Source organism: Tyto alba, unplaced genomic scaffold (genome assembly GCF_018691265.1).
Source record: "Tyto alba isolate M040663 unplaced genomic scaffold, T.alba_DEE_v4.0 Super-Scaffold_21, whole genome shotgun sequence".
Lineage (NCBI taxonomy): Eukaryota > Metazoa > Chordata > Aves > Strigiformes > Tytonidae > Tyto > Tyto alba.
Window position 1 is genome coordinate 18,079,620 of NW_024881295.1, and position 22,175 is coordinate 18,101,794.

A 22,175-nucleotide genomic window follows, 5' to 3' on the forward strand; every position below is an offset into this window, starting at 1 on the left:
ATTTTAAAAGATCTAATAGAGATCAAAGAGGTACAGGAAAGGGTAATGAGGCTCATCAGACACATGGAATGGCTTTTGCATGAGACGACAGTCAACAGAACAGGGCGCTCTGCCCTGGAAAGGGAGTACATATAAAGATACTATAAAATTATGAAGGGTTTGGGGAAGTGAACCAGAGAAATTACTTTCTACTTCTAATCACACGAAGTCAAAGGGCATCCAATGAAATTATCAGTTTTTGAGCAAAGGGAAAGATTTCTTTGTATGGTGTGTAATTAAATCACAGAACTCATTGCGACAAGATGTCCTCAAACTCAGAGAAGAGAGGGCTTCTAAAATCAGAATTAGGCAACTCCACAGAGGACGGGTCCATGGAGAGTCTTAAACACAGTGCTTCAGATAAAATATCCAGATCCATAGACTCTAAATCACTGACTGGCACATGTTCAGCATGCACAGTGAGGAAAGATAAACCTGTACTGACCCTGTTCCGATTCTTTTTTTTTTTTCTGCAAGCATCTACTAATGACCACAGTCAGAAAACAGTTATTAGAGCTAGATGGACCGCTGTTTTGATACGGTGTTCCCATAATGTTCTTCAATTATGTCACATATACTGATATGAGTTCAGTGGACAAAGTAAAAGTATTGTTTCTTTTCCTGAAGAAATATCATGCAAAAATTCCTGCATTCATACTGATGCATAGCACTAGACCAAATGCATGAACAAATGCCTTCTGGTGGAAAGTTATCCATCACCTCCAACAGTTTATACAGGAAATAAGGAATTTGGTTTCCCATATTGAGTAATTCCCTGATGGAGATACCATTCAGAATCATAAGTAGGGTCATGACAGTGAACCCACAGTACGTCAGCCAAGATCAGCAAAGGATTGCTTATCTGTAATGGATAGATTAGAAAGACAGGCATGAGAAGTCATTTAGATCACAGACCAGGTGACAGCTTTCTGAAGATGAAAATTCCTGATGCTTGTACCAAAAACATTTGTACTCTAAGCAATTCATCTTCAGAAATAAATGTATGACGTAGTTAATGCTGGACAGAACAGGGGAGAAGAGACAGAACACCAACAAATTAACTGAGTTTACTACCAACATACAAAAGAAACATCTCTGTTTCAAACATTTACAGATAACTCATGGGTGCAGCAGTGATACAAGCTGCTGTCATGAGATTAGGCAGAGGTTACAGTAAATGCAATTAAATCAAGCAAAGTCAAAATATTGCAAGAGAACCCAAGGCCATCATTTTACAGCAGCCTTGTCTCTGCGGAATTTCCCAATGTGGTCTTGCAAGAACGATATGTGTAACGGTGTCGTATAATCGGATAAAGCTGCATTTTATGGGAGGGAAATAAAGGCAATGTTCCCTCTCTCTTCCACCCCTGACTGATAATTACTCTTTCCCTGAATTTTATTTTGAACAATCAATAAAGTCCTTGTCTCCATGGAAAACACAGAAGAGACAGTTTGTCCTTCTAATTTTCCTCTTCTGAAATGAATACCCAGCAGCTCGCTTCTTTCACAGATTGAAAGGAACTATATTTTATCCTATAGTTTTTGTACTTACACAACCGAAGTGCAACCATAGTTAGTTTCAAAGTACAAAATTTACACTTAATATTTCCATACTCTACAGCTGATTTGCAAAAGCAAGGGATTCAGAGGTCATTAAAGGAGAGATTTCAACAGCCTTTCAGCCCCCAGCCTGAACAAAGGACCTATGGCAAACACGTTGCCAGCCAAAGCTTTAAACAGAGGGGACAGCTGCATTATCCACACAGCAAAAGACTCATACTTTAAGACAAACAAAACTAACAACCACCACCACCACAACACAGTTCAGCGGAAGATTTTTGTTTGAGCCGCTCCAGGATCGGCTGTGGCAGGTAATGACAATGCGTAAAGCAAAGCAGAGAGTCACCAGATGCTTCAAGACCTGTCAGACCTGGAAAGCAAGCGCTCGACAGCAGTGCTCCAACAGCACAAGCACAAGCCTTGTCTTTCGAGGCTCATTTCGGCCAGTATCGGAATTTCAGCACGGATGTTTGGGAATGCGGAATGCATTTACAAGAGTCTCTTCTGCACTGCAGCTTCCTGGACTTTCACGTTCTGGAAATTGTTTAAAAGAAGAGCAACAAAAAAAATCTGCATTTCAAAGATCTGCAGTTGGGAGAGAAATGTGTGTTCCAGCATTTCCAAGCCAAGTAGAGGATTAAGGTTTCTAATGCACTAGTTGGAAAAGAATATTGGGATAACTGAATTAGAAATGTGAAAGTGGATTTACTACTTCAACATTAAGTTGAAGATTAAGTTTCTAGTCAGGGAAGGATCTATTCATCTTGGAAAGCATACAGGGGGGATGAACAGCTACTTCGCATTAGGAAAAAAAAAAAAAAAAAAAAAAAAAGAGAAATTAAAATTCAAAGTAACACTCATCACACAACTGGAACCATCCACCTAAAGTCATATTTGATAAGATTGGGGTCTTCATGGCTTTGAAGAAATGATTGCTTGTATCAGCCTGTGAAAACCTAAAGCCACGTAACTTTGTCCTGAGAGCCTGCTGTCCTTCACTTCATACATGCTGTGATTATCAGGTTCACAGAAGAGACACAGACCAGCTTGGAAAGCATCAGTCATTAATGAGGTAGGTAGTTACAGCTGAATCCTTCAGTCCTAAGAACAGCCTAAAAGTTTCCCCTAGATGCCCAAAAATGTGCCTGGAGGTCAAAGATGTACAAGAGAAACTGTTCAATTAGATTAGCTCTGAGGAAATACCTGGAATAACCTGGGTATGATCTATCTTCAGATGTTGTGTGTTTTTTTGTTTTTTTGTGTTTGTTTTGGTGTTTTTTGTTTTTTTTTTTTTTTATTTCCTGGGTGTCTTAAATATCATTCTGATTCAAACTAACCCACTTTTACTGCAAGGAAAATGACCTGGCAAGCCATTAAGGTTTTTCTGTTTCTCAGCCACTGTTAATTCTTTGACACTGGTTTACAAGGCTTTCAGAGAAAGCCAATGAACACGAGCACACTGCTCTTTCAAACTATGGTTTAATGAGACTGCCATGAGCTGTGAATAGAAAGGCAGTCCGGTGGAGTAAAGGGAGTGAACAGTGTCTCATGTGAGTCACCTCTGGGACACACAAACTGCACCTACCAATTGGGGATTTCCAATTAGCAACACAGGGAACAGAAAAGGCTGACGTACAATTAAGTGACTGCAACTGCAGGGCTTAAATGCAACTCTCATTAATGAGAGGGAAAAAAAAAAAATCTTCCCTCTGCACATGAATGAACAAGCGATCAGCATCTTTCAGAAGATGGGAAAAAAAAAACACCAGCCGTTAACTTTTCCTCCTGAATCTGTTCTGCGCAGTGTAGTTCTTTGTCCTAGGCATGCTTATGAAATCACAAAAATGGATTTCCATGGACTAAATGAAAGTCTAAAGGATCTTTAAAAGACTAAAAAGTCTTGACTAAAAACAACCAACAATATATCTAAAACATTAAGTCATCATCAGCTAAGAAAAATAACATCAGACTCAGTCTTCCTCCTTTCTTCTAACGTTTAATGTACATGAAGCAGCAAATAAGCAGTTTGCTTTACTGAAATAAACAGGGCCTCTTGACACTGTCACATATTAACAGTCCATGGGGTATTATTTACTTTCTACTTCCTTCTCGGAAGGATTTAGAAAGAGGGAGAGAGGTGGTTTTCTGTACTGCAAGACAAAACCCAGTATCCTGAATAGCAGCTAAAAAAAAGGAAGTAAAATTTAAAACTGAGCCTCTTCTATTCAAAGAAGTGCGTGCACAAGTGCCTGCTTTTCCATACACAAATAAACCAAGAGTGCAAGCAGCTGTGGCTCTGTGCCACACAGCACCAAGCAGAGCAGGCTCCTGGCTTTTGCCTGGCTCTCCACGTTCCCTCCTCCTCAAACCCAGGCAGCAAGCACAAGGAAAACTCCTGAGTAACACACAGGGCAGAAGAGAGCCAAACCCACAGAGCTGGAGAAAAAGAAGTCAAAAAAAAACCGGGCTTTGCAGCCCACGGAGCAGAAACCCCTGCAGAGGGGAGGAGAAGATAAGCAAAGAGACAGGCGAGTGCTAAACCACTGAAAACCCTGGAGGGACATTTCCCCCTAGGCTGGGCAAAGCTCCCACGGCAGGATACTGAGCCTGAAAGACAGAAGGAGTGGGGAGCCTGTGGAGGATGCAATACACAGTACAAGGACATAGATGGGGGCCTTTGAATTGGCTGGGCAAGGGCTTTGGGGCTAGGAGTATAGGAAGGACCCTGCGAGAGGAAGTTTATCACAGTAGCTCCTGAGGAAAGCAACAAGGTCCAAAAAAGCAAAGCAACAACGTCCAAAGATTGGAAACAATTAAATGACTAAGGAGAAGCAAGCAAGGGAAGAGATGAGGGCAGGCTGGAGTAGACAGAGTAGGGCAACAAACTGGGGAGAGAGGAAGGAAGGGACTGCCAGAAGAAGCTGCACACGCTGCACTTTATTCCTCTCTGAGTCTGGAAGGGAACATCATGTCATTGTGCCTCCTCTGTCAGCAAATATTAAAGGGAAAAAGTCTCCCATCTCTTAATACTGACTCCTAGAGAGCACAGTCTACTGCGGCCACCAGCTAGTCTGCTTGCTCAAGCAGCAGATGTCAATGAGGTGGATCCAAAGGTTTCAAATCAAACTGTTCACACCAGTGTGGCTCCTCACTGCAAAATTTCTGGCTATTCACTTTACTTGTTTTGAAAAGCAAGGAAATTACACATCCAGAAACTATGCCAAAAGTACTTTAGAAGATTACAGATAAAAGCAACAAACTGTGAGGAAATACCAGCACTCGGTAGCTTGTACACAGAGAAATTATCAAGAAGCTGTTTGTATCAGAGCAGGACTCGAGTAACATGAATTAAATAGGGCATGGGGCCATGCTCTGGACAAGGAAGAATCAAAATATTGAATAGTTGCTTATTAAGTGAGCACCATCCGTTCTGGTCAATGAATAGAGCAGGGATCACGCAGAAAAAAAATGGTATGTGATAGTGTAATTAAAGACTGCCATAATATAAACACACAAGAAGGCCAAAATTAAATCAGGCCTTTCTTACCTGGTAAGCGCATAATTTTGCAGCCTAATGATGTCTAAACATGTCTTTTTGTGTGTGCATGCAACATTAGTCATCACCATACCAAAGCAGTGCTGTTTTTAGATAAACTTTAGTGAGCAAGCAATGAGTTCAGTTACTTGTATCGAAACAGCACTTGCAGATATCAAAGATTAAGACACGTAACGCCACAGGCATGCATAGGAGACAGTCCTTGGCTTTTTTGGGGGGAGTTTTAAAACCACCCCCACATCACACAAATGGAGGTGGAAAAGAAGCACGCATTACTGCGCCTCATCTTCCAGCACATGCCATGGGAACAGAGAGATGTAAGTATTTTCCCAAGATTACACAAAGTCACAAGCCAGAGCGCACAAGTCCTGGGCTGAATCCAAGACTTTAAGCACAGGGGCACGCACCTCTCGTGTTTCTAGACCCTAGCAGAATCTTCTGGTGGCCTCAGGTACCATCTGAGCATGACAATAAGTATCATCACTGACTGCGGGCGAAGGAGAAGATTCATTTGTTATCATCACTAGCGAACATTTCCCGAAAGGACAGAACACGGGCACAGCAGTAGCTGGAGCTATTGCTCAGACTCACAATGGAAAAAGGGTCTAAAGAACTGAGCTCAGAGAAGAGTAAACCACAGGCCACATCCACCTCTGCAATACACCTCCCCAAAGGGGGCTGAACTTCACTGGTTAACTTAAGCTTACTAAATAGCAAGAATGGCAGAGACTGCTACAATTAAAAAAAAACTTGCAACACCAGAGAGGAAGCATCCCACAGTTACCAGGATAACAATGACGCATATCTAATCTGTCATCTTTCAGCACACACTGCACCTTCCTACGCCTTGGGATTCAGGGTCCTGCTTATCTTTTGGGGTGAAATTGTGTTGTCCTATTCTCAGTTCAATGGTAAACATCGATTCCAAAAAAGCAAAAACGAAAAATCAGCCCATGGCCAGCAACAATTCAGCACTTCCTTTCATACGAAGGCAATCCAACACCAACCTTTGCTCAGAGCATCGCAGACTAGGAGCTTGCTCCTTTATTTTCAAAACCTCACAACCCTCAGGAGATCACTAGCGGGAGAGGAAGGAAGGGAAAAGCCTAGGCTGGCTCCATTGCTTAAAGCTCCAGGTTACTCATTTTGCTTTCATAGAGAAGAAAATCATTCTGACTGCTGGACTCCCAGACCTTCTTCACTACAAGCTGAATCCCAAACCAGACCACTGCCCTGGAATTTCCCTACTATTGCTGTGGTGTTTGGAAAGCCCCATATTCCTTCCTCACTATTCTGCTGTTGCATGGCAAGAACCTTTTAGGCAAGAGACAAGTATCCAGGTTTTTCTGTTGGCGTATGTTTGCCCCTGACCAAAAGAATACATTAATAATAGCTACCTTAGTGTTTTCCCAGAGGCATGCAGCGCTTTTTCCTGCTGTGCTTTGTGTGTGAATGCAACAAGCACTGACCTTCAGGGTGCATGAGCGCAACTAAGTACCACTTAAACTTTAAGAAAGTTGTACCAAATCTAACAGAAAGTGTCTTCCTCGCACTTCTATAACCCAGGCAGTTTCACATTCTGAGCCACACCTTCCTATAAATCTCCCTCTAGCAAATTCAAGAAAAGATAAAATTTGCACATGTAAAATCCCGTATCTGGGAAACCAGTCACTCTATCCTGCCTGTATCAGTTATGAATCTAGGAAGTAGCATTACACTGTGTTGCAAGGAGAGGCATTAGAAACACAGCTGAGACTTCTGCTTTTTGAACAGGAATTTCACGTTAAAGCAGAAAAGTGCTATACTGACAAATCAGTTAAAACCAGACAAAAATCACTGCTACACAAGAATTAGAAATAGAAGCACCCAGTGAGGAAAAGGCAAACCAACACCAAGCAATTGCTACAGTCACACGTTATGTGTGCTGATGCTCCCCCCGGCACATACCCCACTCTTCCTTCGTGTTGGGGAACAGCAGCTGTTTCAGCTCAAACACAGACGGTGCATGCTGAGCAGGGACTCAGGGAAGATACATTATGACCTCAACATACTTTTCCTCATAGCATATCAATGTTAGGGCCAGTGCAGCCATCCCTGGAATGCACCACGTTCTGCAGAGCATTTCCATTTTCTTTCCCCTGATACTGCAAAAGAAAACAACATTGCTGCCAGTTTAGTCATCAGATCACATGTATCGCTGCTATAGCCTTAAGGATTTCACTGAATTTTGGATCAATGGGGTTTTGTGCCTGCATCCCACAGTGCTGATGAGTAGTGAGCTCCCTCACTCTCTTTTGCATGTACACAGAGATTTAAAGTGATGCTGTTGGGCACAGCTCCAAGTACACCTGCTTCTTCTCTCATTCTGTCACTTAGTAATAAAAAAAAAAAAAAAAAAAAAAAAAAATCACAACAAAACAACAAAAACCCCAAAAAGCAAACAAAAAAAAAACCTAATGCAACTGTAAATAGAATATGGCAGCATTAAACACCGACCCATTGTCCATTCTAAGAGAAGAGACTCACCAGCTAAAATAAATCACCAACAGCAGATACAATAAAAATCAGTTTCTAAGTCAAAGAGAAATAGAGATTTCAGTTTCAAAAGTATGCAAGCTATTGAGGAGTCTTGTTTTTCAAGAAGCTTAGACTGTGGGCCCACCACAGGCTCATTTACAAAGCTCAAAACCATCAGAGTGATTAGGTGACTTGAGGGTGTCTATGGGCTGAGCAGCATTTAGCAACACTCAGTGTGAAACATGTATGACATGGCATGACTACAACTACATGTAGCCTTGGAATAAAAAAAAAAAGTGAAAAAAACAGATCTCAGTTTTCAGTGGGTTCAACAAAACAAGAAAAAGAGAATGAGTGTCAGTAACTACAGACACAACTTGCACAAGGGACTGTGACAACTTGTTTTACATATATCATCCTTGTTAAGCATATTCATGGATCCAACCGAGTATTGCTGTGGTGAGCAATGAGGTGTTGGCATCAATACTGATTTTAATGGCACAAATATATGTATAATGCACCGCCACAGTGAAAGCACTGAACCTCTGGCCTTGTCCTGAACAAATACGAGCTTGACGTGAAAGTTCCCATGTGCCCTTCTCCATTTATGTCATACAGGAGGGCACATATGGTCACAAGCTTCTTTCAGACCTTAAACTCAGGGAGATGGATCAAACGCATAAGAGATCCTCGTTACCTTGTTTCAGTAGTATATGCCAGGATCCCCCAAAATTCCAATAAATCACAGTGATAAAACCTACAATTTCATCCAGACTAATTCATTACTTACTCCTGGAGGCACCCAGGAATGCAACCCACATGTTCACCAGATAGATGAAGATAAAACCAAGTGACAATAAAGAACAGAAATCCTTCTGCACCAAGAATTTATGTAACTAGCTCTGGTTACTTCTAATTAGACAGATTCCCTTAACTCCTCCATTATGTTTCCCTGCATTTTTCAGTTAGCTCTAGTAGCAAGATACATAATAAATTATTAATAGAGAGCTAAATGATCATATTACGAGTACTTAAAAGTACAAATTAAGCAGTGCACTACTATTTTATGCTAATTAAGACCTTACAACTAGCAACCTACTGCACTATGTAAGGTACCTGAAGCTACTTCACTGTGCCCAATCTGCCCTCCAACTTCAGAGTTTTTGCAATATTTCAAATCTTTTCCCCTCCCTTTTGCCATGGAAGACTTACACAAGTCAGTGAAACATCGATCACACAGGAGAAATTGTGTAATTAATTTTGTATGTTTGACAGCAACTTCATTTTTTTTTCCTTCTATTTTTTTTTCAACTATAGCAAGGATTTACTTTTTTTTTTTTTTAAGATGGATTGTATTTTAATAGAGCAATTGCCTCGAGTGCTTGCTACTTCATATCATATAATATGCCAATAGCACTAGAGAAAGACTGTGTACAGAAAGTATTTCAACTATTTTAATCTGTCCTGCGAGAGGACAGATTGGAAATGGAAGTAAGGAGAAGACTGCAGCCATACAATCAGGTAGTAGTCCACAGACCTCCACATGACATGGAGATCATTTTGAGAGTCAGTGAGCTGCAATGCATTTAATCTTGCCGTTCCATACTACTGCAAGCACACTCCATGTGGTTGAGAATTGAGAAGATCTGTTGAAGTTACAAATGCTCTAGCAGCACATTTATTTTTTATAGTGACTAGCAAACACTGATGTTAGACAAGCAGGCCCTAGTCAAATTGCCCAGGCTCCATGATGCTGTCGTTCCACGCAACAAGAAGTTATCCAGCATTATCCTGCCTTCATTAGGAAAGAGGAATTCAGAGCAAGCGAAGAGCTAGCAAGGAAGGTTGCCAACAGTGTTTTAGAGAAGTCTTTTTCAAAGCAGCATCCATCAACCCATCCCAGGCTTTCTCCCAGGGCTCTCGGGCACACCTCTCACACAAATGTGCAGCAGCAGGCTCCCCTCCCAGACACTGCAGCAAAGCCAGCTCTGCTTTGGGCACCCCACAGCGAACCATCACGCAGCAGGCTGTTTCTAGTGTGCTGCACACAGTCAGTCACTTCAAAAGAGAAGCTGAGCGGCTTACATCATGTGAGCCCCTTTTCAAACAGAAAAGATCTATGTACATGCAGAGCTTGATTCGCCATGTGCAGAAATCCTTTACATCGAAGAGGCAGCTGCCATAAAGCAACTGCCAGTTGGCAGCGCGCACGAGTTCCCTGTGAAGCCATCCCACGTGCACTGTCTCTCCAACAAAACTTCTTCAGCCTCTCCTGAAGAGGCTGGAAAACTAGAGGCTTCCCCCTTGGTTTAAGAAAGGGACATTCCCAAAAGCAGGGGCAGAGGGAAAGTGTCTGGAAAAAGCAAAAAGCAAAGGAGGGGGAAAGGAGCAGTAGGAAGAAAGAAAGAAACAGAAGTAAAAGAAAGAAGGAACAAGAAGGTAGAGCACGACAGGAGACATGTTTTATATTGATACCCTCCACCATAGTTCCCATCAGGGAAAATGGGAACAAATACAAGTATCAAAGAGAACAAAAAGCATCAAGACATGGAGAGAGCAAAGGCCAGGAATAGCAGCTGCACGAGTGTCATGCTCAGGCTACTCCACCCCACCAGGTTCTAAATTTTAGAGGCAAGATGTTAAATGAGACTTCTGGGCAGCCCATTCTGGCATTATTAGAAGAAACCAGGGTCAACCACACTTTCTAATTGTGCTACTCATTTGGGTTTACAGGAGAAGAAATACATTCAGACAAACAAAAAGCTTTGGAAGCCCAATGGCCAGAAGAGTCTCTGTGCCAGGGCAGCTAGCACTTACCCACTCAGAAAAACCTTGATTTCCTTACCATTTTTGCATGACAGATTCCCACATGGAGAGGCAACACGACCAAACCCACTCCCTTCCTTGTTCTAAAAGAAAAACCAAAAACCCAACCATCCCCAAGACAGACCAGCCAGGCAAAACACCTGTGGAGCAGAAGCTCTTGAGTGGGTTGAACCATTTAAACTACAGGTAGAGGAAACAGACTGTGATTTGAAAAGTCACAGATCTCATCTAGCGCCTATACGTCATCAATACAGATGAAGCAAGAAGATTATCTAAAAAAAACAATACCAAAACCCCAACAACAAACAAACAGCTCCTACTGAACTGATTAATGAGGAGTGTTATGGGGAAATAAAACACTCCCTTTCCCAGGTTTCGGGAGTGCTGCATGGGGCCCGTTCAGGTGCCAACTATTAAATGATCAGAGAACTGCAGCAGGTAATTCCTGATTTATTTCAGGAACAAAACACTTTCTCCAAAAAGAGGTAGTGTGGGGCAATTCATTCTTACAGATCTCCAAATTAAGTTATACTGTGAGTGTTTTCTTGTTATAAACCAAGTCATCCACAAAGGGCAAGCTCTGCAAGGGCTACCAGGGAGACTGTAACAGAGGTCAAGGTTAGAAGAAAAAAACCCCCACGCTCTGGTACAGATCCATGGGGTGGCTGCTCAGTCACACCCCCTTAAATGCTCTTACTACCTCAGTGCTGCTGCACAGGAATAAGGGCACCAGGAGCTGGTCCCACGTGGCCCTAGAATCCTTCCTTCCCCCGTGAACATGCCGACAACGCCTGGACACGACTGGTGAAAATCCTTCTGTTGCTGCCTGAGCCCGCCTCCCACTGTTCTATGCACATTCCTAGGCATAAAGCAGAGGTGGGCATCGCCTCTGCTTTCATATAGGTGCATAAATGTGCATACACACACGTCCACTATATGTATATCCACATGCAGAAATTATACCTACAAACACGTATATACAGATGTATAACAATACCACACAGTGCACTGCTTGCACTGCACTCGCCTCGCTTCGGGCATTACAATACACGTACATATTCCACCTCTTCATATTCAGACTAGCATTAGAGTTTTGGGTTTCTCCATGAAGGAGCTGGGAAGGTAAGCACTGCCGACCAACATCATATTAGGACAGAAGGTCTCAGGACATGGACAGTTCTCAGATACTTTCCTTTTCCCAAGCAGAAGAAATGCACTTTTCAATTCCCTCTTTCTTCCCTTAACCCTCCCTCCTTCCACTTGCTCCTCTCTTCCCTCTCCAGTAGCATAAGAAAAATTACAGCACATTCCAGGATAATAATGGCCAAGACGAAGTGAACGACTTGACATTTTAAGGTAGGATCGGCTGCAAACTAATCCCCAGCGGAGCAGCAGGCAGCCAGCAGTACCTCCGAATGGCCCACATGGCTTTGCTGGGCACAGAAAGGCCACCGCTCCGCGGCTCCTCCGGCGACGCCGGGTGGCAGGAGCTCCAGGTGCCCCGGTGAGCAAAGCGATGCTTCCCGTTCTCCCGGCCGGCCGGAGGGACCGGCAGCGAGGCAGAGGGAGAAGCTGCAGACTGCCGGGCAGGTCTCTGGTGGATCTCCCCATTTCCCCTGATTACGCATGGAGAGAACAAAAAAAAACAAACAAACAAACAAACAAAAAAAAAAAAAAAAAAAAGGGGGGAAGGGGAGAGAAAAAGAATTTTTATTTTTCATGTGTACTTATCAAACAGTTGATGAGAACAGCACAACGTGGTATCTAACTACAACAGACAGCATTTTATTTACTCCAAAATACAAACCCTTTGTGTGCTGGAAGGACAGGATTTATTAATTCCTAACTAGATCTAGAGGAAGAGACCCAACAGCAGCAGAAGATGAGTGTTCCTGTATCAAACTGGTCTCTGGACCTCTGGTAAGATGGAAAGCACGTAGAAGAAGAATATGGTATCATTCCTAATTTTTTGCAGAAAATAATTGTTCTGCCTCACTTAAACAGAAAACGAATCTGTACAGGTTGGAGGAAGGAGCAGGAGGAGGTGACTTTCAGCAGCACGCAGAAGGCTGCTGGTTTCCTGCTGTCCTCTAAAAAAGTCAAATACAGTCATAAAATCCTGAGCACCACAGACAGAAAAGTGCACAATACATGCAAGCAGAGCAAATATGAAAATGCAGCACATCTGGACTACAGAGCTTCATTCCTGCAAGCTAAATAACTGGCAAATCTGGGCAAGTGGATGCCACTGAAGCAAAGAAATAAGCTGAAAAGGCCACTGGAACATGACCCTATGAGAAGGGGGAGGCTGAGGACAGAGGGAAGGAAGAGGGCAGATTTTCCCCCAATTAATTAGCATTTCTGTTACCTTTAGCTGGGCAGCTCCTGCAACACACCTGGCAGACTGTAAATGCAAGTGTGAACAAGCGTGCCAGCTGTCAGTCCCCAGAAAACTCCTCGCTGGCTACTTGCCCACAAGTTACACTGTTAGGAACTACTTATCTGGTCAAAATAGGATAAATCCTCTGCTTATCCATCATACCTGCCCTTCTGATCGTTGTTGCTGCTACAGAGGTCGGAGGGAGGGCAGGTGGGCCTGAAACGTTGTCCATCCCCACTTAGGACCTAGAGGAAGGGCTGAAATGGGAGGGAAGCCAGGATGCTCCTGAAAGACCAGAGTCCCTCTTCTCCTCCCCTGCATTTGCCACTCTCACATTGTGCCAGCTCTGGCACTCCCCAAACGCTTCTGGGAGCTGATTTAATTCACTACTGCGGAAACACGAACTCAGTGTCCTTTTTTATAGCCCTGTTAGCTCACGCAGGGGTGTGACAGGCTCCAGAGCCTGTGGGGCAGCACCGGCGGGAACACGAGAAGCAATGGCAGGAGCGAGACCTCCCATTCTCAGCGGCTGTAAGCTCTTACATTCAGTCATCAATAGATCTGCAGCAGGTATGGCTTGGGAGAGAAATGGCAAAAACCAGCTTCTATCAATCAGAAGACTTCTGACTTTTAATGGGGATACAGAACAGCATAGTTATTTGTGACACTAAGTGGGTGAGGAATACAAACTTTTCAAAGTGTTTGATTTTTCTCCAGTGACTGCTGAGAGCTGCTAATTATTCCAATCATGCCAGAACTGGCTGGATATTTTCCCTCTTTTTCTATTCTGTAAAGACAGAAAGGATCAAACTTGATTTTACTACTAAACATCATGTGGTATTTCTACATCCATGACGTTGTGACTGAATAATCAAGCATACGTTGAGAATGGAAGGAGTTAAGCCAGAGAAATTTTAAGATGTTAATGCTTCAGTTGGAACTCTCACAGAAAAAATAAATGTTAGTCTTGCCAGAGTGAACTGACCATTTTAGAGATCACTTCTCCACATCTGGTCTATCTACCCAGCAGAAGTTACCAATCAGTAATAGAATAACAAAACAAAACAAACAAAAAAAACCCCACAGAATGAAACCTTGGTGCCCTCCAAATTTGTCAGATGAGTGCCATCTAATTCAGCAGGGCAAGTCCACCTCCCACAGTGCTGTATATAATAATATATATTTTGCACACACAGGTGGCAACATTTGAAAAGCACAGCAAGCATAGCAAGTTACTTACAGTTTGAGTCCATTGCAGGAGAGGGAAAAGAAGTCATAAACCAAGCACACACCAAACACAGTGACTCCAGTTTCTTTCACCAGCATTGCACATGTCCCAAGGAATAAACTAAGCAGCAAAAAGAATGGGGAGGCAGTGGGAGGGAAATGTTCCCCAACATAAAGCTGATCCACGCTCCTGAAAAATAGATTTGACAAAGATTTTAACTTCTCTGTTATTTTCATGTTTACCATATTCACACAAATACTAAGAGACTTTTCCTTAATTTCTTAAGATGCTGGTAGTAAGTGACATGCACAATCTACACTGTTTGCTGATCAATGAGGAGACGTTTAGACACAGGACAGGAAGGGAAAAGAAATATTGAGAGCTGCACAAAGAATTTTGTGCAGAGGAAGGGAAAAAAGACAACCAGAAAGATAAAACGCACTTGAAACAGAGGAAGGCAGAGTAAGTACAAAGACAGAAAGGGCAGAAAAACACCTGCTTTCCGTCATCTAGAACACACATACTTAATTCTCCGTCTGTGACAAAATGCACTATGCAAGCAAAAATTCCTCCATCCCACCCACACTCCCCTGAGTCAAAGATGTGTCTTAATCATTCACAGACTGGGCAGCAAGCCTGTATGAGAGGGAAGAAGGTAAGAAAGAAGCAGAATCAAACAAGCTCATTCCTGCGAGGTCACTACCAGTTTTACACCTTTGAAACCTTCTGATGAAAACAGCATTGCAGATTTGTGGCAAACAGCTCAAGAAGGATATAAGCAGTTTTTCCACACAGCCATGACACAGTGCTACTGCTAAATGAAATAATGCAAAGGGGCAGAAACCCCAGCAGAGTAAAGCCATTTCTTTATCTGTATTTGTTCGGTCACAGTTTTAGGACACAGACCAGCAAATGGTGCCAAGTTTTCATTTGAAAAGTATGACTAACAGTCTAGACGCAATCATTAACTCTCCCAGACCAGGTATTTCACAGTCCCACAGTCACATCGTGTGTTTCAAAGGCAGGCATGTGTCCATCCATTCTTCACTCTACATACAGACAATTTGCCTTCAGTTGAAAACATTCCTTTATAACTTTTAGCTCTAAAAGCCTTCCTCTCATCACGTTGATGGAATAGGGGACCTTAAACGTTGACTTCTCTTTTTATTTGTTCTCATAAGTATCACTTATTTGGCACCACGTCTGAGAGCAGGGCCAGGGTACTTCCACGCAGCAGTGCTGGGGGGAAGCACCTCTGCCAACAACCACCGAAAACTGACAGGTTTCCCCTTTGTCACCTCCTCAGACCAGAGCATCTCGTGATACTATCATGACCGATAGCAAGGATCCATACCTATTATAGGAGAGAAAAGCCAACAGAAAGAGTAGACAGGCTAGGACATCCGCTCTGCCTACTATACCTGTTACCTAAAAGGAAAAGAGACACACAGGTGTAAAAGCACATATATAAAAAGGCAGGCACGTTCAGTGACTGTTTCAACCATCCATGCTAACTGCTACTATTTTAAGCTTTTTATCTTTCAGTGTGATCGTCCCTCAATATAGTGAGATGTTACTTGGTTGGTGCAGGATATGCTCGGTTTTATCTGCTGCATTCCTCACTTCGCAAAACAAATGAGCAAGCCAACAGTTAAGTCATTCTTTACTTTCTTACTAAAATATTAATAAAGTTGCATAGAGAAATGCCAATTTTAGGGATGTTTTGATTTTGTATAATAAGGTTCAAATGAGAAATGCATCGAACTCCCAGAACTGAGATGTGTTAAAGAAAAATATTAATGAAAGAACAACTCATTGGAGAAGACTTATTATATAGGAATGAGTTAATAATTAATATTTGAATTAACTTTATCACCAAGAAGTGATAGAGTGGTATGTAATTTATTCTCTTTCTGAATAATGTGAGTTTATAAGAGTTTTTTTCTACATATTAATTAACAAAATCTTTTTATAAGAAAGGGAATACTGAAGAAGAATGTCTAAACACTCTTTTTACAAACCGTTTCAATATTCCATTTCATAAAGATCTAAAAATTGCCCATAAAGCAAATAAAAGGCCCTTTGAAATTTTGCCTCTTTTGAGATTACATAATTAAGCTATATTCAGCACACTGGCATTTATTTTAACCTTTTTAAGTTCTGACCCAGACAAAAATAAATTCAAAGAGTGCCTCTTCTAAAACCTCCCTTATAATAAAAAGCTCTATTATCAAAAGGAGCCTAGCTGATTAGTTCACACAAGACAGCACAGGGAGTAACTGTAAAGCTCGTGGCTTTTTGTTATTAAGGTAATCTCTCCTCAAAAGTTCTCAGCTGTGGCAGCCATTTCCCTCGCTCATTTACAAAGGCTCATAGGAGAGTGTGTGATATCAATAGTATCTCAGCTAACGAGTGCATTTCTTTTTTAAGTACCAATAGCCAGACATTGCATTTCCTTCTCAAAGACAGCAAGACTCATTTTATCTACAGAAATACCTCCCCATACTAACAGACTGCAGTTTTAGCATGGCTATGTCTTTAAATGTTTCCTTATAACAAACAGGAAAACGTCCAATATGAGCTGCTACTCTACAAACTTACATGATGTTTATTAAGCTAACAAGTTTTTTCTGAATATGATACTGCTAGCTTTTAATTGAAATCAATATAAATTAATCCATTGGTCCTATTACCTCTATCTGAGCGATCTCCTCCAGTATACACATTAATGGTCCCTTCACTTTTTCTCCCCTAAATTGAAGACTGTAGGAGATGACTGAAGGCATGAAACAATGTCCCAGCAGGAGAGCGTGACCTCACCAAGGTCTCTGGTTTCAGAAGACCCAACATTGTCATCTGCTGAATGACCGTCCATTTATTCACAGCATCACTGATTAGGATCGCCAATTAGAATTTAATGCGGGAGCAGAAAGTTGTCAAGTATGAATACACTTTTTTCTTAATGACTCCTGAAAATTTTTAAGAATATATTATATTCTCACCTTTGCCTCTCCACAGCAAAAATCACAAGTACCATATTCTGAATGGCTCAGAGGTTTCTTTTTTTTTTAAAAAAAAAAAAAAAAAGTGTGCATTTATTTTTAGATTTGTGTCACCAGGTTTTTTCGTGTCACATACTTACAGCCTCGGTGTGAATGGGATGCACAGCAAAGAACAGTGCTGTGACAAAAGCAAGTCGACAGTCCTTGAACACAGCTTTGTCACAAGTGTACATCAGCACAAGAGTCACTAGACAGTGTAAAATTACATTCACTGCGTGGAAATAGAAGGGGTTCATACCAGCCAGCAATATGTTTAACCTGTAAGGAAACAAAATGGAACCATTACTAGACTGGAGAGGTCTTGTAATAGCAGGACATCTTTCAAATACTCTAAATTACGCTTTTTGTCTGATTTGCAGTCTTCTAATGCAAGTGCTATTAAACTAATTAGTGAAAATCGCTCTGAACTTCTGGTTTATCTGATTAAAGAGAAACCGCTTCCACAATTTTTTAAATATGCAGTTGCATTTGGCAACCTTCTTGACACTGAGATGGGAGAGGCTTGTGCCCTCCCAGTACAGTTTTTCTGCAGCGAGACAATGTCTGTGCTGCCTTAGCAGCAAATAACACCGGCCAACGTCAGAAGGACGGCTCTTGTACTATTTCCCCGTTGGCACCTTCTGCGGTTGTCTCAGCCACGTGGCAGCTTTACAATACGGGTAATTTTCTGCTACAGAATAGATGTTTTTGCTTGGGAACAGCCAAGACAAGGACTTGGTAAGGCGCTGGAGCATCTGCTTGGCACCACAGGTGCATTTATTCCCATTTAACTTTCAAAATACTTTCACATACTGAATGTTAAACACTTATTTAAATGCTTCAGTGACATCAGGACTACACTAAGAAGCTGGTCTAATAGTTAGCATCGTTTTTATAAGGACATTAATGGCAAAGATAAAGTTAGCTAACATCACCCTAGACTCAATGAGACAATTAGAATTCACAATTTGTGTTGATCATAAAAAAAAAATATAAAATATAACAAGCTGTTATGACATTTGTTTGACAGCGCGTATTAACACATTTTTCTGGTCACTGTTTTTTAGAGCCAGCTTGCTTAACAGCTGCTGACAGGCTTTGCCTTACATGCAGTTGAAGATAATTCTCTTTAGAATTAACTGCATCTGTACATTTGGACAAATACACACACACATATATATACACACGTACACATGGTGTCTCTATGTAGGGAAGACTCCATATGTGAACAAGGAATTTGAAAGTGCTAATGTTAAAGGACATTTTTAAAAATAAATTAAAAAAACAAATCCAAGAAGGCATCCAGTGAAATGAAGACTCGATCTAAATATTTTGCACGTAGTTGTAAACATGCTGAAGGGTCAATAATCCCTCCTGTTGCTACCAACAGAATCCAGGTCTCCCATGACATACACGATGCAACAGCAAAGCCACTGAGTTGTTGCTACCATGCAAACACCCTAGGTTTTTTGTAAAACAGAGGAGGTGTGGTGTGTCTTTGAAGGCCAGACAACATATGCTTTTTATAAACACTCTCTACACTCCTTACTCACAAGCAACAGACTGCTATCTGTCCTGGGCTGCATTTCCCAGGCCAAACTAACTTTACCAGACCAGGAGTCTCACTTGCCCAATCCTACTCTGCTACCACTGGAGTGTTTGTGGAGGCAAGAGCTGAAACCCAGAGTTTGGGAAAAGTGAGATTTTAGCACAACTTGACCTTTCCCTTCTAGGTACAGGTTGATGAAGCTACATTTTGACAAGACATCAGTTTGTGTGACTCAAGAATACATGAAGAGTTGGGGCTGCTTCTTTTTTTTCCCCATTTCTTCTGTAATCCACTGCAGGGCAGCAGCATACATCACTTTCCTTTATTTCTACCCGAGCAGAATAACAAACCACAGCAAATGGCAGTAACAGACACCCAGACAGAATTTCAGTTGTAAATACACTGCAGCTGTGGGAACCCCCAAGCCTAAATCTTGTTTTGAGCACGCTGCAGGAACAAGGGGCAGCACAGGGCCACCCTGCCCCAAAGGAGCTGAAGTTCCCGCTCCGAGGCACCTGCAGACGTGTGCAACAGCAGGGACCACCTGCAGGCCCCGTTCTTTATATAAATGAATAATTTATGGCTGTAAATCAGCTGGATGGAGCACAGTCATCACCATCGTTCCCCCTCAAATGCCAAAGTGTGCTCTGGCAACCCGATTTCTGGAGAAAGCACGCGCAGGCAGGTGAGGACAGCAAGGACAACAAAAGCTCAAGCTATCAGATGATATGGACCCATGCACCAAAACGTGTGAGATTCTCATTTATTTATTTATGGGCCAAGTTGTGAGGACCAATCACTAAAAACATGACACCTGACAGTACTCTTTAAAAATCTCTCATAAGTCTCCATGGACCATGCCTGATCACTTCCCACCCTAAAAACCAGGTCTACTGGCAAGAGAGGCAGAACCTTGTAGGGGAAGGATCTTCCTGCCCCCATCAGGTCACTTATCCCAAAGGCAGGGTCATGCCCCTTCTTGGGGAGAACAAGTCAACAAGGCTTGTAAGCTGTGAGTTATCTGATGTAAGTTACTGAAAACAGTTATGTAAAGGCATCAGCCTCACAGCTTAGCTATTCTCCTGCGTATTCTTAAAAAAAAAAAAAAAAAAAAAAAAAAAAAAAAGGGCAGAATAAACCACAAGCATACCACCACCATGGTATTCAGATAAGCCTTCCATTAAACAGCAAAATCTGCCTGCAAGCACGCCTCGGTGTATGCTTTAAATACCATCTTTGGTGGTCCATGAACATTAAACGTGAATGTGTGCAGGTGCTATATTCACACCAGTGTTTTTTGCTGCTAAAGCTCTTTGTCATAAGAAATTAGGCCACACAGCAATGAAGGAAACATTCTTTTGTCCTGAAACAATCCCAGCAGAACGATTTTGAAACGTTAGCAGTGGCTGAATGTATTGTACGTCAAATGGGTGAGCAAATCTGGGGCTCCACACAGCTCTAATCCAAGTCACAAGAACTTTGCAAAGCTACCCAGCTTGCTCACACACCAATGGAGGGAAAGGCAGCCTACCATGGAAAGCCAAATTTGCTCCGCTGTGGAGCAGCTATGGAGCAATTTCTGGGCAGGGGAGCAGGAAGGGATGGGCAAATCAAAACTGACTTCTCCCTCTTTAAACTTTAATACCCTTACAGAGACTCAGTCTTGTCTTTGTTTACTGGCAGCAGCATTATCACAGAGTTGTGTAGTAATTATACACGGTATACAGCTCAGCAAACAAAGGAAATAAAACACAGATAGGAAATCTCAAAATTAAGTAAGAAGTGTTTTTTCTCTAACATCGTGTTCATGAACACAAACTCTGGCAGGCAACAACCGTACTCCATTGAGTGCGTGGGGAGTGTCCTTATATTTCCATATCTAAACTGGCCCACAAATGGGGAAAATATTTCATTTTTTAAGTTGCAAGCCTCAAAGACACCAATACTACCATAATTTCTAATTTGCAGCATGGTGTGGGCTGGAAGACCTTAGCTGCTTCTGCATGAATATTGCAACATCTGTCTGAGCTAAAGCACAACTTGTAAGACACGTGTTATGGCCTTGGTAGAGCACACAGCTAGGAGAGCAGATGCTTTGGGCTGGCCAGACTTTTTGAGCTGACTGTTCGTCAAACCAGAGAGCTGTTTGCAAACAGTATTCTAAAGATTTAGGTCTGAATAAAGCAAGTGACCACGCTCCTAGGAACAGAGACACTTGTAAGAGGAAACAGCATCATCTCAGACACACTGGTCTTTCCTCAGGTGAGCTGCCCGCAAAACACTCAGAGAGATTTTTCCATTGCTTCAATACCTCTGTTGGAAGAGACCCTGGAGGCCTCCTAAGAAGCCTCCTGAGAAGCAGCAAATGGCAATTCAAATGCAAAGGCCCTCAAAAAGCCCAGGGGAAGACGGGAAGAGCTCATCTCTCAATACTAGGTGATATTGACTGGTATCTTCTGTTAGAGTTGATCAGCATCATTCAAGCTACTACCAAAATGAAAACTCATTACAGAAACCTTGGCATCGATCACACGCCCTGTCAGGGCAGAGCAGGCTGCACTGAAACGTGTATTCAAGCAAGGGATCTTGTCCCAACACCAGTTGCAGCGTGCGTGGTTCAGCATGTCACACCCAAGGCAGAGCACTGCCAAAACTACATGCCCAAGCAGTAGCTATACCAAAATAAGAGGTATAAGCCCTAACACAGAAATCCCTTGATTTTGTTAAAGCTAATGGATCTTTTCATGGAACAGCAGCGTAGTTTGCCTTGCCACCTGCAGCAGCTTTTCCATTCCTCCACCATCCACTCTAGGAAAAGGAATTACATAGCTCCACTCTCAGAAAGACTTCACAGGCACCAGCTGCTGAAGGTCCACTGAGTAAAAACTGTAAAAGAGCTCTCCAGAAGACAGCAAACCACTCTTAGTCTTAAAAGAAAAGGCAACATCTGTCAGCACCCTCAGCTAACCACTTGCTCTGCCTCCCCCCGGCACGGCCGCCTCATTTGAAGAATGGCATTTGTAGCGCCGGGACCGTGCACCATGCTACCCTCAAGCCACGGGCACTTACTTCTCCTCTAGATAACCCATCAGGCAGGGACACATCTCCTTGGGTAAGCAATTCCCCATGCATACAGAGGGCCTGGAAACTGAATGGGATTTGGTGACTTCATCCTCACAGAGCCAGAGGGGTCTAAGCCACCAGAGTAGGGGCTCGCAGACAAATCCCATACATATCCAATTACGGTATATAATCATCAGCACTCTCAAGCTCTAATATAGTGCTTTTTATCCACTTATACACATGAAGACTCATTCAACCTTTTTTAAGGCCTCTTACGATTTAATAATATTGTAAACTATAATTGGAGAGTTTCTCTTTTTATAGACTTTGTTATTATCCCTGGGCAGCTCTTGTTTAGTTTAATCTGTTTTACTATTTTCAAAAGACTAACAAAAAACACAACATGTTATGAAATA

At 42.3% G+C, this 22,175-nt stretch overlaps 1 protein-coding gene across 1 annotated transcript in view; it reads right to left on the minus strand.

The window, feature by feature from the left end:
• TMTC1 (transmembrane O-mannosyltransferase targeting cadherins 1) overlaps positions 1–22,175 on the minus strand; it is a 148,029-nt gene that overhangs the window by 118,055 nt on the left and 7,799 nt on the right. Inside the window, exons 2-5 of the mRNA XM_042795478.1 lie at positions 17,249–17,426; positions 15,461–15,534; positions 14,119–14,295; positions 11,908–12,114 (exon numbers count right to left, since the gene is read on the minus strand). Coding sequence (XP_042651412.1) covers positions 11,908–12,114; positions 14,119–14,295; positions 15,461–15,534; positions 17,249–17,426 — 636 coding nt within the window. The remainder of the gene's footprint in view (positions 1–11,907; positions 12,115–14,118; positions 14,296–15,460; positions 15,535–17,248; positions 17,427–22,175) is intronic.